This window comes from Nematolebias whitei, chromosome 7 (genome assembly GCF_014905685.2).
Source record: "Nematolebias whitei isolate Nwh7 chromosome 7, NemWhi1, whole genome shotgun sequence".
Lineage (NCBI taxonomy): Eukaryota > Metazoa > Chordata > Actinopteri > Cyprinodontiformes > Rivulidae > Nematolebias > Nematolebias whitei.
Genome location: NC_056504.1, coordinates 15,539,386 through 15,557,449, shown reverse-complemented (window position 1 = coordinate 15,557,449; position 18,064 = coordinate 15,539,386). Strand labels below are relative to the sequence as shown.

The following is an 18,064-nucleotide window of genomic DNA, read 5'->3' as shown; positions in this document are numbered from 1 at the left end:
CCAAACATTGGCAGTGTTTACATGGTTTATCCTGAGTTTATCACTTGGATGTTGCCCTGAAAACATTTGTGTAGCCACAGCAGCACTGAAGTCATTGAGCTGATGTTTTAACAAGGTGACGTTTTTTAAGTGGTTCCTATCACACAATGGATTATTTTTGTGGGTACATAAAATCATATACATATACATACATGATTTAATGTAATGAATGACTTTGTGTTTATTCAAAGATTGTGGAACAATTGTTCCATTGTTCAATGGAAACAGATATTCCTTACAAGAAGAAACATTTGATCTCAAGATCGTCGAGTTTAATCGAAATGATTAGGTGGGAATTGTGACATCTCTCTGGTTGATCATCCTCAGGCACTTTAGAGCCCCATCTGTCCGCCCTGCTGTGGATGGGCATGCTGGTGTCTCTGGCTATTGTCATAGTGACGCCTCAGCCACATGGTATCAGGGCACTGATTGCCTCCACCATCTTGCGCCTGATCTTCTCCGTGGGCTTAGAACCCACGTTATTCCTACTTGGAGCTTTTAATGTAAGTGTCCGCTCATGTGTCAGTGTCAGATTTAGACATGTTGTGTAATGTTTCTCTAAGTGCCACTGGCTTCCCATTGTTCCTTAGTTATGTAACAAGGTGATCTTCCTGATGAGCTTTGTTGGGAACAGAGGAACCTTCACACGTGGATATAAAGCCATGATCCTGGATGTAGAGTTTCTTTACCACCTGCTCTACCTGATTATCTGCACGTTAGGGGTCTTTGTCCACGTCTTCTTTTACAGCCTGCTAGTATGTGAGCACACACACAAAACATAAATTATACTCACTGTTTTCATGTTGTATATTTTTTACATTTTATTGTGCACGTAACAGCAATACAGCACACACAGGCCTTAATACTTTTTTTAAATTCCAGCTCTTCGATTTGGTTTACCGAGAAGAGACGTTGCTGAATGTAATAAAAAGTGTCACTCGCAACGGACGTTCCATTGTTCTGACTGCTGTGTTGGCCCTTATCCTCGTCTACCTCTTCTCCATTGTGGGGTATATCTTCTTCAAAGATGACTTCATTTTGGCTGTTGACAGGATACCCAACAAAACTCTAGGTATGTTGAAATGTAAGGTTTGTTTTTTTTTTGGTTCACTTCCAGGATCAGGCATGTGTTGCTTGTCCTCCATGACTCAAACACTTAGAAGACATAGTTTTGTTTATCACCAAAATGCTTTCAATCAACCTTTATTGAGCTTTAGATGTCCGAAAACATTGTTGTACATAATAAATGTGTTGTCTAATATTTCAACTTGCTTTAACTTAATAACTATTCTGCTGCTTATTTTTAAATAATAAAGTTGCAAATATCATTAAGTATTGTTGAAGATTTAATCTTAAGTAACCTAGGAGGTTGAATATGAACTTTGTGCAGCTGTATGTATCTGTTGCATCTTGTGTTCCCAATGAACAGAACATGGAGCCAGCATGATAGGAGAGTTTTTTTCTGGTGGAGTTTGTCAGAAGGAAAATGGAGAAAATTGCACAGCAGAAGCTGTAAAAGATGGTGAGTTGACAGAAATGAAAGATAAAAATATGTATTCTGATATCTAGGTCATCCAGGACATGGCATATAAAAATAGTTAAAATGTTTAAAAGTATATAAAAACAGATGGACATCTATTTTGTAGTTGAAGGCGTTTTGTTTCCCACCCAAGGAACTTTCCTCATCAGAAGCCTCTCCAGTTTTGAATTGAGTTTTCCATTTGATGTAGCTTGCCTCTTGACTCCTCCTAGGAGCCGTCCTCATGGGAACATTTTTTGTCAGTATGCAACAGTATATTGTTTCAGCCTTCCATCCTCACAAAAACTGTGATTTAGGAGCCTCAGGTTGCATTCACACCAGCCCTGTTTAGTCTGCTTTAATCAAACTCTAGCTCGTTTTCCTAGAAAGTCCGGTTCGTTTAGGGAGGTGTGAACGCGCCATCGAACTCTGTCACGGAACAAAAAGGCGAACTCTGGCCCAGGCTAAAACCTAGGTCTCGGCCCGGTAGAAGCGAACTCCAGCGTGGTTCGAGTGCAGTGTGAATGTAAACAGACCGGCCCCGCTCCACAGGACAAACAAACACGCATTTCTCTTACCTTATATGGAGCCGTCAGCTGCCTTGTGTGGAAAAACAATATTCTCCATGGTCTTCTGTCTCATCTTCTGCTCATGCTAAGTCCATTTGTGAAAAATGACCAAATATAACTCCTAAAACTGCTAAAACTTGATGCCACTTCGTTTTTATTTTTATTTACAGAAGAAGACGTGTCTTCAGAGGTTTTTGTGTCGTTTCTTTCAGTAGTTCTTGGTGCAGCGCCCCCACAGGCGAGCGGGGGAATAGGTTGGTTCAACAGGTTGGCTCGACTGCACAGTGCAGTGTGAATGCAAACGCACCAGCTCAAATGTAAACAAAATATCATGAATATTGGTCCCGAACTGAACAGAGTCTACCGGACTATCTGGTGTGAAAACGACCTTAAAGCTGTAATTTATGAAAACCGGTTCCACGGGTGGAAAAATAGCAGAACACCACATTTGCAATTGTGTGTTTATAGCCAAAACGCAATCTGTCCTCCATTCCTTCCGTTCATCCTTCTTCCATTCCAATATCAGGTCACATGGGCAGCAGCTTGAGCAGGGAGGTAATGACATCTCTATCCACAGCTTCCTCCTCCAGCTCTTCTGGAAGGACTCAAAAGCAGTGATGTAGTCTACGTGATATTTGGGTATATGGAGTATACCCACTAGAAAAGCTTAATTCATTATACCCACTTAAAAGTAACAAACGATACATATCATTAGACACGTGTCATTGATACGTTAATCGTCATTTAAACGCTTCCATAACAATCTTATCAGTATGCAGTGCTTTGCTTTGATACTGTTTTATAAATTCTATAACATGTTTTTAATACAAAGATAACTGTTGTACAAAATTTGTTGTTCATTTATTCAAATATTGGCATCAGAGAAATTGGGAAATGTTCAATATGCTTAAAAATCAAAATAAATTCAGTCAGCGATTTATTTGTCATACACACTACACGTGATACATGAGGTGGGACAAAACTATGTACACAGGGTCCCAGTTACATCCAACAAAAACACAAATTGTAAAGAAAAACATTAGTAAGATCCAAGTCATATACTAAATTCACTAAACTAAGAATGCACAAGACTAAGAACACACTAAGCACCAACAGCACAAAAGTAATGCGCCAAAACAACAGCAGCACAAACATGAGTTCGTGCAAGCAGATGAGGACCAATGAACACAGCAACATGAAGTGATCAGCAGCATGAGATCAGCATGATTACATTGTACTAACCAGTGTACTTTGGTTTCTAAGCACAGTATACCCACTACAAAAATGTAGACTAAACCACTGCAAAAGTGTTCCCATGCCCAGAACACCCCCTTATGGAGGCATCCAAATGGCTTCCTTACCCAAACCACCTCAACTGGCTCCTCTTTATGTGGAAGAGCAGCGGTTCTTTTTAAAGTCTCTTCTGGATAGCTGAACTTCTCTCCCTGTCTCCAGGAAAGAGACCAGCTACCCTACTGTGAAAACTTATTTTGATTGCTTGTATCCACAGTAGAGCTGTCATTTCTAACCCAAACCTGGAGCCCGGCCCCGCCCGACTCGTATTAGAGCTGGGCCGGTCCATAAGAATGTGCTTAATGTGCGGGCCGGGTCAATGTCTGGCTTTTGATTGCGTCAGCGGACGCGCGCGGCTGACAATCCAATTATATGGCAACATGGCTTGCCATACAATGACCAGCAGCACGCGGCAATTTGACCGCACACTGACCGGCCTTGAAAGAGGTAAAAAGTTAAGTTAAGCTTCAGATGGACTACTGCCAGCAATCCGTCAGCCCAAATGAATATTCATTCAGCAGCTCTGTGATTCAGATGCTGCACGCAGTGGACGCGTGTGGCTGATGACCCAAACAGGTGAGATCACAAAATATCCGACATGTTGGAGCAGGGTCCAGTGCAGGCAGTAGCAGGAGAAGCATTTAATGCGCTTTGACAGCCATGAAAGGGCAAACACCCCCTCAGCTCCTATCTTCTGCCCCCTTTACTCAGCTGTGCGTGTCTGCCGACCGTTAATAACTATATAAGCAGTCAAAGCTTAATTAAAAAGGTCGGGTTCAGGTTTGGAACTGTAATTACCGTTAATTTGTCGGATCGAGTGGGGTTCAGAAATGAGGCTACAGGCTGGGGCCAGGTCGGGTCAGATTTTTTGGACCCAAATGCAACTCTAATCCACAGTCTTGTCCGTTTTGTTGCTACCCATTATTTGTGACCAAAGGTTAGGTGTGGGAATATAGATCAAGCAGTAAAAAGTGAGTTTTGCCTTGTAGCCAAGCTCCCTCTTCACCACAATGGACTGGCACATAGTCTGCAATACTGTAGAGGGATAATAGAAGTGTGACTGTCATTCTCATGTTCCATTCTTTCCTTACAAATTAACAAAACCTGAGATAACTGAACTTCTTCACTTGAGGCAGAACCTGCATTCCAAACTCGGAAAGGGCAATCCACCCTTATTAGACTTAGGACCATAGCCTCAAATTTGGAGTTCTGATACCCATCCCAGCTGCTTCACACTCTGCTGAGAACTGCTCCAGTAAGAGCTGGAGATCACAGCACAACAATGCCAATAGGACCACATTGTCCACAAATAGCTAAGACGTAATCCTGAGGCCTTCGAAACAGACGACCTTCACCCCCAATCCCATACTCACGGAGTGCCCCCACAGTGTACCTCTGGGAATACAGTTGAATTCCTTCTCCAAGTCCACAAAACACATGTAGACTGGTTGGGCAAAGGGTAAAGAGGTGTTCCAGTGTCCCACGACTGGGATGAAACACTCTTTATTCATCCTGAATCTAAGGTTCAGCCATCAACCAGACTTATATTTTTTTATTAGCAGCATTCCTTAATAGACCTTATCAGAAAGACGGAGGATTGTGATTGCCATATAATTGAAGCACACCCTCTGGTCCACGTTCTTGAAAAGGAAAGCCACTGTCCCATTCTGCCATTCCAGTGGCACTGCCCCTGATGCCCATGCAAGTTATATAGGCGAGCCTTGAGGAACTCGGGGCGAATCTCATCCGACTCTAAAACCCCACCACCATGCAGCTTTTTAACTACCTCAATGGCCTTAGCCCAAGTTATGGACAGACCAGTCCCCAAGTCCTCCAACCCATCTTCCACCATGGAAGACATGCTGGTGGGATTAAGAAGGTCCAGGAAGTAATCCTTCCACCACTCGACAACATCCTTGGTTGAAGTCAACAGCATCCCATCTCTACTATACACAAGTTATTAAAGTGCTGTGTCCCACACCTCAGTTTCCTGAAGGTTTTGCAGAATCTTCATGGAGCCAGTCAAGAGTCTCAGTTCAATACTTCACCAAACTCCTCCTCCATCCAAGTTTTTTTCTCAGCAACAACCAGGATTGCAGCCCACTTGGCTTGCTGATACCCTTAACTGCCTTTGGAGTACAAGGCCCGACCGATAGAACTTCTTTAGCTGAATGGCCTCCCTCGTTTGTGGTGTCCACCACCGAGTTCAAAGATGGCCACCGTGAGAGACACCAACAAACTTACGGTTGCAACAAAACACAACTTTTTATAAATTATGATGTCATAGCACCACATGTTAATCTAAGGTGTGAGGGAGAGGTTGTCTTTTGTTTACGTTTTGCACTCAGGGTGCTTTATATGCCCCATTTCCTTTTTTTAGTCGTAGTTAAAATAATAAATGGCATAGTTACTAGAGCATTTTGGGTAATTTTCATTGTTTGTGTGTGGATAAAGCTACCGTAATTCTAGAAATGGTGCTGTTTACAAACGATAGTTTTGGAAAAACTGTGTTTTATGAACAAGTCGTCTCACCACCTACCTTCTCTGTCCAAAATATGAGCATTACTTTCCTCTAAAGATTGCTCATACTTTTGTGATGTAATTAAACCACTGAGTCCTCACCTGAAGAACAGGTTCTGAAGTGTTGTGCAGCCCAACATTTGTGTAGCCCAATAACAATTTGTAAGCTTGAAACTTTTCACATTTTAATTTTGAGGGGATAAAGCTTCATAAACAAGAAGTGAAATGTCTTCAAGAAACAAACAGAAATATATTGACCTTTGATTCAATATGTTGAGAGTTATAGTGTGTATGTTGCACATGATAGAAAGATGGTGTTGGGGTTAAAGAGCTGTCTTAACGTTAAATTCACAGGTTTGTGCATGCATAAGATTCCTGAGCGTTTCTGTATGCCTGTGTGCTTATGGCTTGTCTGTGTATGTTTCTGCTTGTATGTGAAGGACTTTATGATTTGGCACTTTTATGAATTTCCAGCTCTGCACAGCTGGGTGATCAGTTGAAATGGGTACAGTCTCTCAGGCCGCTAGGTGAAACACTGGGGGTGTGGACTCTGCGTGAAGGGGTTAGGGTTCAAAGGTCAAGGATTAAAGATCAGGTACAGGCAGATTGATGGGTCCACTCAGTGATGGCGCAGAAAGTCTTTTAACTTCAAACAGTGAATACTTACAAATGACTGATCTAGATGAGAAAGCCTCTATTCAATCAGGAACACATGCAGCACCTTAAAACCGATCAGTCAAGCATGTCCAATTCTCAAGCTGCTTGACCCCTGACCTTGTCTAATCCTCCAAATCGATCATTACTGGCTAATTGTGGTGTAGTTTGTGTGGTTAGTGAGAAAATTCCCACTCCTGTTGAGTTCTCACAGAACCTTCAACAGTTTGTTCAACAAATCAGTGTTAGGAGTATAAAATTAATGTCTAAATGTTACCATTTTGTCATATATTGGATTTTCAGCTGTTGTCATGAAAAGCTCCCTTTTTCATGTCTTTGTGTTTAAATGTGCTGCTGAAGGATTATAGTGATGCAGATGACCAAAGAAAGCCTTACTAAAATCTTTTCTCATTTGCTGCATCCCATAGCCCCCCTTGTTGTCCAACCATCAGTGGTGATTGAGGACAAAGAGCGAACGTGTGATTCCTTACTCATGTGTATTGTCACGGTACTGAGTCATGGCCTCAGGAGTGGAGGAGGTGTTGGGGACGTCCTGCGGAAGCCATCCAAAGAGGTACAGAAACACAACACCAACAGAAGAAATCTCACGCAAATTTCTTAAAGTTTGGAAGGAAAGAACAGATTTAATTGAGGGGGAAAGCTTTTCAGAGTCTTTTTTTTAATTCAGACCTGATGAGCAGAACACAAGACATACAGTATATTTCTTGCATATTTACTCCCCCACACTCTTGGAATAAATTAGATTTAGTTGAATTAAAATAAACGAAGAAAACCGATACTGTAGAACTCAAAAGTGCACTTTATGTTTTAATAAGTAAGTAAGTAAGTAATCTTTATTTGTATAGCACCTTTCACAGACAATGACATCACAAAGTGCTTCACAAAGTAAAAGTAAACAAAATTTAAATAAAAGCCAGTCTGAATAAATAAGTCTTAAGATCATTTTTGAAAGAGTCAATGGAATCTGAGCAGCGCAGTGACAGAGGGAGAGCGTTCCAAAGCCTCGGGGCCACCACTTGGAATGCTCTGTCTCCACGTGTTTTAAAATAAGTTCTTGGTACCATCAGCAACATTTGATTTGAAGATCTCGAAGTCCTGATGGGACATAGAGGCTTCAAAAGGTCCAGTAAATAAATATAAAACAAGACAAGTATTTCATTGTGTTCAACTTCAAAAATCACATAAATCAGATTTAATTAGACAACGAGACTTTTGGACAGTTTTATATCCTGTAAAAAATGTCCTGTGAGAAATAGAGGCTGCAGTTTGAAGAAGGTCTGACTGAGATGTGCTTTGTTAAAAGGTCAGGGCATCTGCATCGAAGAATTTCATAACCTCAAGCATTCCACAAATAACTAAATTAGCTCATGCAGGATAAAGACGAGCATGTGCTCCCTCATAGAACAGTCTAGATGTGCAGCTTGACTCAAAAGAATGAGGGAATGATTCAGACGCAGTTTACATGACTCTGTTTTTAAGTGAAACCATAGCACTTCTTTTGTGTTTCGGCCATTTGTATACACAACAACAGCCGTTGTTTTCTCTTGCATCAAAATTTTTTGAACGCAGGTCTCTAAGTGGAAGATTTTGGAAATGCCTGGCATGGTTTCAAGGGAAACCACAACTTCTGTGAAATCACACATGCCCACTACAATCATCTGCATTCAATAGTTTTTCTGTTCTTGCGTGAGTAGATGAACAAAATGAACATATGCAGATAGCAGAGTGCTGTTTGTGCTGTTCACATTTTTTTCAATGTGGAGCAACTCAACTTGATTAAAATAAATGTTCCTGTATTCACCATTTTCAATGCTACTGTTTTTATGTTGAAGACTGAGGTGTCTGTACATTTGTAAAGTACAAAAACAACTGCACTAGCTAGTGACCTGGAAAGGAAATTGCAACAGCTTCAATGAGCATAGCATAAATGTGTAAATGTGACTTTTCAACAATCACCATTCCTTTAGATTAAGATCCATGCAAATTGCTTGTGAGTCATGCCGAATCCTGTTCGACACAGGAATGATTTGCATGCAACCAGACAGTTGCCTGTTCACACTGAGGGGCAACATTGATCAGTCATGCATGCTGTGTTAATCCCAGCAAAAGAAAATAATAGATGTAAATTGTCTTCAATCTTTCATACTAGATTTCCAGTTATTTTAAACTCATAAATGTTTGCTTTCTTTCAGTCTATGTGTAATGAATGAATATAATATACAAGTTTCACTTTTTGAATGGATTTACTGAAATAAATCAACTTTTTCATGATATTCTAATTTAATGTCCAGCATAGATAGATAAATGGATGGATGGATGGATGGATGGATGGATGGATAATATGCTAAGTAAATGTCTGTAAAGAGTTCTATCCAATGTTCCTAAATTTCCCATTTTGTCTGTGTACGCATACCGTCAGTGTGCTGTACGATGAGCTGGCAGCTTTATCTGTCATTACCGTTGTAATGATTTTTATGGTTTTGTTTCCAACAATTTGGCACGTAAGAACAGAACTGCACTGATATGAAAATATTTAATTTCTTCATGATGTCATCTGGTGTATTTATTATTGTATGGCTGTGAGTTAGTGATCCAAGTCAATGTGATTATTAGGTTGTGGCCATGTGTTAAGACATGTGAGGTTACTCACAGTAGACATACTGTTTTTTTAATGGAGCATTTCAGCTTAGCTTTTTTGCAAATTACTGTGCCTGAATGCAAAAATATTGTTGAATCCCTTTTTATCCAGAAACTGAACTGAACTGAAGTGGAACTAAATGAAGTATAACAAAAGTCAGCTTCAACAACTCAACATATAATTTAGTTCTATGGTTGTATACAAGAATCATGGAAGGCATCGTGATGATTACTTTTTAGTGCCCCCTGTCATAAAATACTGTACATGCTATCATGTATCAAACACATGGTTTTTATCAAGCACAAAAATAGCTAATTCATTAAAGTATTTTTTAGAAAAATTATGTTAAATTTTGGTGTACCTCCTCCTTCCATGGAGCTCATTAGAAATGTGTCGAATGGTGTGATCATAAAGTGACGGGTTTCTTTTTTTTTTTTTTTACCTTGGAGTTCAGCTCACTTGGCTTTGGATGGTTTCCTTTGCTCCTTTTCTACTATCCACACTATCTGTCTGATCAACCTGGGGTTGCACTTCTTCTTGTGTCAACGTCCTATGAGAGTTGGTAGGAGAGATCACATCTCTCCAGTTTTAGCTTCTCTCCATTGGCTCCCTGTCAAGTCCAGAATTGAATTCAAAATCTTACTTCTAACCTACAAAGCTCTCAACAACTTAGCGCCATCTTATATTACAGACTTTATTGTTCCATATTTTCCTAACAGAGCACTTTGCTCTCAGACTGCAGGTTTACTTGTGGATCCTAAAGTTTCTAAAAGCAGAATGGGAGGAAGATCTTTCAGTTATCAGGCTCCTCTCTTGTGGAACCAACTTCCAATTTATTTCTGTTTGGCAGACACATTGTCCAGTTTTAAGACGGGACTTAAGACTTTCCTTTTTGATAAATCCTATAGTTGGGGTTGGCTGGGGTTTCCTGAGCTATCCCTTATCCTATGCTGCTATAGGCTTAGACTGCTGGAGGACAAATTGACATTTCCTCACTCTGCTGCTGTCTTTACTTGCTCTACTCTACCTGTTTGTATTTGGAATTTTTAATTATTATTTACTGTATATCCTTCACGATTTTTGTCTTTCCTCCTATAGAAAGTACACCTGGACCTGGTATTCTAGGTTTCTCTACTTCCTGTCCTCTCAAACCCAGCCGGTCTAAGAAGATGATCACTCACACTAAGCCTGGTTCTGCTAGAAGTTTCTTCCTGTTAAAGGGAGTTTTTCCTTTCCACTGTTGCCTTTGTGTTTGCTCAGGATGGGAGATTGTGATGAAATGAAGATTCAACAGAATCTGCTGCTTCCTCAGATAGAGAACTTTTACTAACTGGTTTTTTCAATGTATGTGAATGTTTTTGTACAGTGCACTGAGACGACTTCTGTTGTGACTTGATGCTAAATAAACTGAATTGAATTGAATTTTGGGAGGCTGGTTGCAGTCCCATGAATCTTATATTTTTTAAATAATAATAATGGCAGCTGTGGTAGCCATGTGAACTTTACCTCTAACATGAATATCTGTAATCTTCAGTCTGGAGCTCCTTGGACAGCTCTGGTCTTAGTTTTTTCTTCTCCATGTTCAGTGTGGTATATATCGCACCTCACTAACAGTCATATGTAATAACAACTGCTTGGTTTGATTTCCTTCACATGCATCACAAAACCATTTTAAACATCTTAGTAACCCATACATTTGCAAATGTATGTTTTGTACTTCTGTCAGCATTTTCGGGACATGCAACATGCATGACTGCTGTAAATAAAATACTGGTGTACGGTGTTCCAAACGGTTTGAGATAAATGTAATATTTAGCTGTGAAATAATGATAATCATTTATCAGGTTAAAACCTACTGGGTAACACATTACTGGGCATGACAAAGTCATGAGTAAAAATAGGCAGGGGTTTTCCAGTCTGTCAACAACTGTGGCTGAAAAGAGTTCAACAATTACAGAGCAATGTTGAAAAATATACGCAACTGCAAAGAGTTCAAAATGTTTGTCTTAATTATATCAGAATAATTTATGACAGAGGTAAAGTAAAAAAAAACCAGCATTGAATTATTCTGAACCTCAGTCCATTGCAACCACAAAAATGAATAAATAAATAATTAAATAACATGTGAACTTGATCCCTAAAAGTTTCTGCCTTTGCTGGAACATTTTTAGAAAAACATCACGTATGTGTGACAAATTAAATCTAAAAATTTTACACACACACATGCATACACATATATATAATGATGTTTGTTTGTTTGTTTGTTTTAGCTGACTACAGTTGGGCCAAGTCAGTTTTTGCCTTAACAAGTTTTGTCTCTTGACTTCTGCAGGAGCCTTTGTTTGCAGCCAGAGTCATCTACGACCTGCTCTTCTTCTTCATGGTCATCATTATCGTTCTCAATCTCATCTTTGGTGTCATCATCGATACTTTTGCTGACCTGAGAAGTGAAAAGCAGAAGAAAGAAGAAATCCTGAAGACAACATGCTTCATTTGTGGTAGTTAAATTAAAATTATTAAAAACTAAAAATGTGTCATTCTAGGTTCTTATAATACTCAAACACTTTGTTCTCTTTCTTTTGCATTTCTCACAGCCAAGCTGCACACAATAATTTTCAGCCTTACAGGAATGTGACTCACAATCTTCTTCACTGTCTTTAAGTGGTCATACTGTCTTGTAATTTTATTTTTTAAAGAAATACAGGTACAGTCAAAGTTGCAGTTGATACTTGACTTGTTTCATAAAGCCTTTGTCAAGCAGCACGGTGCAGTTGTTGAGAGTGGTCTGCCCTACGCCTGCTCTCATATAAGCATGAGACTGCTGTGCAACAGATTCTCATCAGGGCTGTTTGCAAAATGGGGCTGTTTTTCTGTGTAACAAAACACTACGCCTCCTCTTCCCAGAATGAATGGTTAGTCACGGAAGGTGCTGCTGTGGAGGAGGAGTGTTTCTTCCTGTTGCCATATGGGGCTTGACCACGTTAGACTGCACACACACTTATTGACATTTCATTTGAATAAAGTGGACAAACTTTCCGCTTTGTGCTGGACACCCATATTAGGGATTATTCTTCATTTATAAATCCAGTGCAAGCATCTCTGGGGATCACTTGGATTTAGTGGAACAACAAAAAAAAACTCACATTCTGAGCAACTCTCACCTCTTATGTTTGGTCTACCCATTTCCACATGACCCATTTCCTCTTATTTTTTCAACCATCTTCATTTAGGTCACAAGAACAGTTATGTCATGTTGCAGCAAAACCGCTTATTTCCTCATCCTTCCTAAGAAATAAGAATAATGTTTATTTGGGTGGTGTTCTTCCTTTCTCAGGTTTGGAAAGAGATAAGTTTGACAACAAGACAGTAACTTTTGAAGAGCACATCCAAGTTGAACACAACATGTGGCACTACCTATTCTTCATCGTCCTGGTGAAGGTGAAGGACTCCACAGAGTTCACAGGGCCCGAAAGCTATGTAGCTGAAATGATCAGGGTAAGGATGTTTTTGTGCATGAGCATTTGGCCCATTATCTGCCTGAGCTTTTCTACACACATTTTAGTTTACATTTACATCACCCTTTTATTGGTAAACTAGACTGGAAAAAAGATTAAATGCAACACTTTTGTTTATGCTTCCATTTTTCATGAGCTGAACTCAAAGATCTAAGACTCTTTCTATGTACACAAAAGGCCTTTTTCTCTATAATATTGTTCACAAATGTGTGAAAATCTGTGTTAGTGAGCACTTCTCCTTTGATGAAATAATTTTCAATTCAGTTTTATAATAATTCATAATGCATCCACCTCACAGGTGTGTCATATCAAGATGCTGGTTAGACAGCATGATTATTACACAGGTGTTTCTTAGGCTGACCACAATAAAAGGCCACTCATGCAGTTTTATCACACCGCACAATGACACAGATGTTACAAGTTTTCTCTACCATAAGCCGTCTCCAAAGGTGTTTCAGAGAATTTGGCACTACATCCAACCGGCCTCACAACTTCAGATCACATGTAATCACACAAGCCCAGGACATCCACATCCAGCTTCTTCACCTCCAAGATCATATGAGACCAGCCACCTGGACAGCTGCTGCAACAATCAGTTTGCATAACCAAAGAATCTCTGCACAAACTTTCAGAAACATCTCAGGGAAGCTCATCTACATGCTCGCTGTCCTCATCAGGGTCTCCAACTGACTGCAATTTGTTGTTGTAACCAACCTGAGTGGACAAATGCTCACACTGGATGACATATGGCATGTTGGAGAGGTGTTCTCTTCACGGATGAATCCCTGTTTTCACTGTACAGGGCAGATGGCAGACTGCATGTATGTCCTCATGAGGGTGATCGGTCAACATTGTGAATTGAGTGGCCCATGGTGAAGGTGAGGTTATGTTATGGACAACGAACACAGTTGCGTTTTATTGATGGCATTTTGAATGCACAGAGATGTCATGACGAGATTCCAAGGCCCATTGCTTTTCCATTCATCTGCGACCACCACCTCATGTTGCAGCAGGATAATGCACAGCCCCATGTTGCAAGGATCTGCGGATAATTCTTGGAAGCTGAAAACATCCCAGTTCTTGCATGGCCAGCATATTTACTGTACACGTCACCCGTTGAGCATGTTTGGGATGCCCTGGATCACTGTATACAACAGCATGTTCCCATTCCTGACAATGTCCAGGACCTTCACACAGCCATTAAGGAGGAGTGGACCAACATTCCACAGGCCATAGTCAACAACCTGGTCAACTTTATGCAAAGGTGTGTTGTCACACCAGATACGGACTGGTTTTCTGAACTCCCAGACCCTCACCACCTCCACCACCACCACCACCACCATGATACAGTAAAAGTAAACTGCACATTTTAGAGTGGCCTTTTATTGTGGTCAGCCTAAAGCCCTATTCATATGGGATTAGTTTTACCTAAGGACCACATGTAGTAAATTAATCCCCAACATCTGCTTTTTATGTGGGGCAGCTGTGGCTGAGTGGTTAGAACAGTCGTCCTCCAATGCAAGAGTTGGGGGTTCGAATCCACCAGCAGTCGCATGCCGAAGTGTCCCTGGGCAAGACACTGAACCACTCATTGTCTCCAATGTGTGTCCCACCGGTGTATGATTGTGATAAAGCACTGATTAGTCTCTTTAGAATGATTTGTTCAATTAGCTTTGTAGAGATCTAGTAGAGTGCTGTATGAATGGGTAAATGAGGACACAGGTTGTAGTGTAAAGCGCTTTGAGTGTCTTGAATAGATAGAAAGGTGCTGTATAAGTACAGTCCATTCACATTCGCACGGGATAACCAAAGCCTGAGATTTAGCTGAAATTTACGGACATCTTCCGAATATGATGTTAACGCGCTGCGTTGTCACGACCGGGCCGGTCCAAAATAATGTGCTTAGTGTGCGGGCCGGATCAGTGTCCGGCTTTGATGTGGTTTTACGAATCAGCACAAAGAAAACTAAATAAGAATGGACAATATAAAATTGTGTTAATCTGTTGTTGAGGAGGAGGCAGGTCCGACCAGCCACACACGTCCGCTGACCCGTCAGTTGAAATGGACTTGCGACCTGTCCAAGATGTGTCCCGCCTCTCGCACAGTGATGGCTGGACATGGGCACCAGCGAACCCCGCTACCCGAAAAGGAAGAAGCGGGTAAATATAATGGATTGATGGGTCAGCTGATCACCGGCTGCATGCGTGCGTCTCTGCACCTTCTGTCATTTGTGGTGAAGGAAGTAGAAACATCTAAAAAAGCCGAAGCGAGCAGCGCGTTCATTTAAAATAGCCTTGTTCTATTTTTCCCCAAATGATTTTGCTTAGAAAACTAAAACAAAAACCACCTAATTACATATTGGATTCCGCTCATTTCTGTGCAAGTCACAGAGATGCCTATTCACATTGGATTAGTATGATCACAGGACCTCGGAGTTCAGCAAAATATAGTAGATATTTTGCGGGGGAATTTTTACTTTACAAATGACTGACATGGCCGATTCACACGGGATTAACAACAGACGATCTCCGTAATTATTACAAATAGCATGTGGTCCCTAGGTAAAACTAATCTCGTGCAAATGGAGCTTAAGGCACACCTGTGTAATAATCATGTCATCTAATCAGCATCTAGATATGCTGCACCTGTGAGGTGGATGGATTATCTCAGCAAAAGAGAAGTCCTCACTAACACAGATTTACACAAATTTGTGAACATTTGAGAGAAAGTTCTATTGTGTACGTAGAAATAGATCTTTGAGTTCAGCTCGTGAAAAATGGGAGCAACAACATAAGTGTTGTTTATAGTTTTGTTCCGTATAAGGTAGGAGGAACTCCAATTAAAGCCTGGAGCATAAAGACTTACCATGTGTTCAAGAATTTTCTTTTTTATTTTAACACCCCCCACCCCCAAGTTTTACACAGCTGAAATTTGTATGTAATTGCATGCTTTTTTTTAAATGTTTTTATGTTTATTTTTTGTTATTACTCAAGTAAACAACTCTAGGAGAACTCACGAGTTTCGTTTTGTTGTTACATAGAAAGCGCAGGTTATTTAAAATTAAGGTGTTAAGACATAATTACTTTTTCTTCCTCATTTCAAACCAAATGTGCCCTCAAGATTTGATCTGCAGAAAACACAGTTCTAGCTTCTGTGTTGGTCTTTTCTGAAGTTAATCCTCTCAACTGAAGAACTCTGTTGGCCTTTTCTGACCCTAGCGTTCAAGTTTATACAAGTTTGGTTATACATAATTTATTGCACCACATTTTTTTCCTCCACTGGAGATGCACAGCACAGTTTTACACTCATTTTTGCCCCTGAGCTCAGAAACTGAGTTATAAAAACCCCACCTTTAAATGATCCATTAGTCAGCTTTGTAAGCACAAAATACTCAACTATTTTGAATTCTTATAGCTCAAATGAATCCTTCTCTATTAAATGCACACAGTTGTTCACTGGTTTACATCTACAAATCACCATATGATGGGCATCTGAAACATGGAAACATTTAGCTTGTGTGTTGGTTACAGTTTCTTCAGGCTCGTTTGTTTGTTACTGGTTGGGATTGTTGCATGAGAACCATTAGTAGACATTTGAACTGCCAAAGGAAAGCCCCGTTGTGTGAAGTGGTTTCTTTCTTGACGCACTTGTCAGTTTGTAAGAGTTTATTATTAGATTTAGCCCACTTTCTTCCCTTTTATTTTGCTTGTTGCAGTCTTGTGAGGAATCACCTGATTTAGAATAAACCCCCATCGCCTCTTCCTCATTAATTAACCTTACACCCCATGCAGCCAAACTGAATGTTGGTGCGCGTTTTGAAGAGAAGCTTTCAAGCTGAGCAGAGAAGACCTCGATGACCTGTCAGGTGATTTCAGTCATCTTCAGTGTTAACTCCCAGCTCCACATGCAACTGTTTGAAACAGTATGTCCTCATCTAGCCAAGTTTAGTCTGAGTGATTCAAAAACAACTAACGTTTTCAAAACTGGTTTTATGAAACATATTTGATATAATAATTGAGGAGGCTATGCTCTAGCATTTGCAACAGCTATGCTCTCTTTGAGTCTGTTCACTCGGTATAACAAATGAAGTATGGGATATTGCAACTTCTTGTATCCTAGCTGAGAACACCTCTAATTACATCTTTGGCAAATGATGTGCTGTTGACCGGTGACAGGCCTCACTTGCACAATATGCCCAAACATCACCGTTGTCATTTCTCAGTTCTTCACCTCACTGAACACCTCCTTGAGTCAGGCCAACTAGCTGCTGTTTGTTAGCTTTGTGTTGCAATGGCTGCTGCCTACTGATTAGCATTCTTGGTTGTAAAGCACTGATTTTGAGTACTCCTCTACTCTGAGTTTTTTTTTCTTTCTTTTTCTTAGCTGTCTAACAGAAGATTTCAATTTTTAATTTATACAGTATACAGGTACATGGATATGTGTGGATATGTAGCATGAGTTGTGGATCGGTGGTGGAATGGTCAGCCTCCTGTTTGTGCATTTCCAGCTCTGCCATATATGGAAGTTTATTTTGGAACAACACAAAAGCCCCAACTGTCTTATCTGTTTGGGATAGGAAATCAAATATGCTGCTTACATGTACTGCAAATAATTATATTGTTTGTTTGTTTGTTTAAATAGGTGAAAAAGAAACATTTTGTTGTGCTCAGATTAAAGATTTTAGAGCACAGATTGATACAATTACTATTGGAAGTTAAAGTTGGTCTTATGAAGTTTAGTAGCTGTGCTTTTATATTTGTACGAGTTCTTAATAAAGGTTATCGTTTTTATGCTGCTGTTTAGCTGACTTCTCATAGCATGTGCATGAGCGTTAACCCCCTTATGAGCATGTTTGGATAAAAGGATACCTAAAATTGGACAAAATTTGGCCTCAAAATTAGTTTAGGAAATGTCTGGATTTAGACCAGAACTTTGCCATAATTGTTGAAAACAACTCTGTGAATTGCCACCTTATTTTGGTGAGTTTATGCAGCTGAATAATTATACTGTAGAAGCTATTGATGGCAATTGCCCCCATTTGGGTCTCCCAAGAAAGATTGGTCCTAAACAACAAGCCGCGGTGCAATTAAATACTCGTATGAACAGAAGACAGCATAGTGCTTGATGTCTCCTGCCCAAATGTAGATTGCCAGGGCCCCACCCTGGAATGACAGTAATGAGCACCCGGTGACTGGATCTCTACCTATGGGTCCTTGTTTGTCTCAGCCCAAATAAACTATATGGGTTTGCAACAAAAAAGGTTGAATCATGTCATCTGGACTTCGTTTTTTTGTTA

At 40.2% G+C, this 18,064-nt stretch overlaps 1 protein-coding gene across 1 annotated transcript in view; it reads left to right on the top strand.

Annotated features, from left to right (window-relative positions):
* The first annotated feature begins 994 nt into the window (after positions 1 to 994).
* Positions 995 to 18,064, top strand: part of LOC119412160 (inositol 1,4,5-trisphosphate receptor type 1) — a 33,780-nt gene continuing 16,710 nt past the window's right edge. The window contains exons 1-5 of the mRNA XM_037679137.1: positions 995 to 1,111; positions 1,469 to 1,561; positions 7,023 to 7,168; positions 11,586 to 11,751; positions 12,588 to 12,748. Of these exons, the coding sequence (XP_037535065.1) occupies positions 1,483 to 1,561; positions 7,023 to 7,168; positions 11,586 to 11,751; positions 12,588 to 12,748 (552 nt within the window). The 5' untranslated portion in view covers positions 995 to 1,111; positions 1,469 to 1,482. The remainder of the gene's footprint in view (positions 1,112 to 1,468; positions 1,562 to 7,022; positions 7,169 to 11,585; positions 11,752 to 12,587; positions 12,749 to 18,064) is intronic.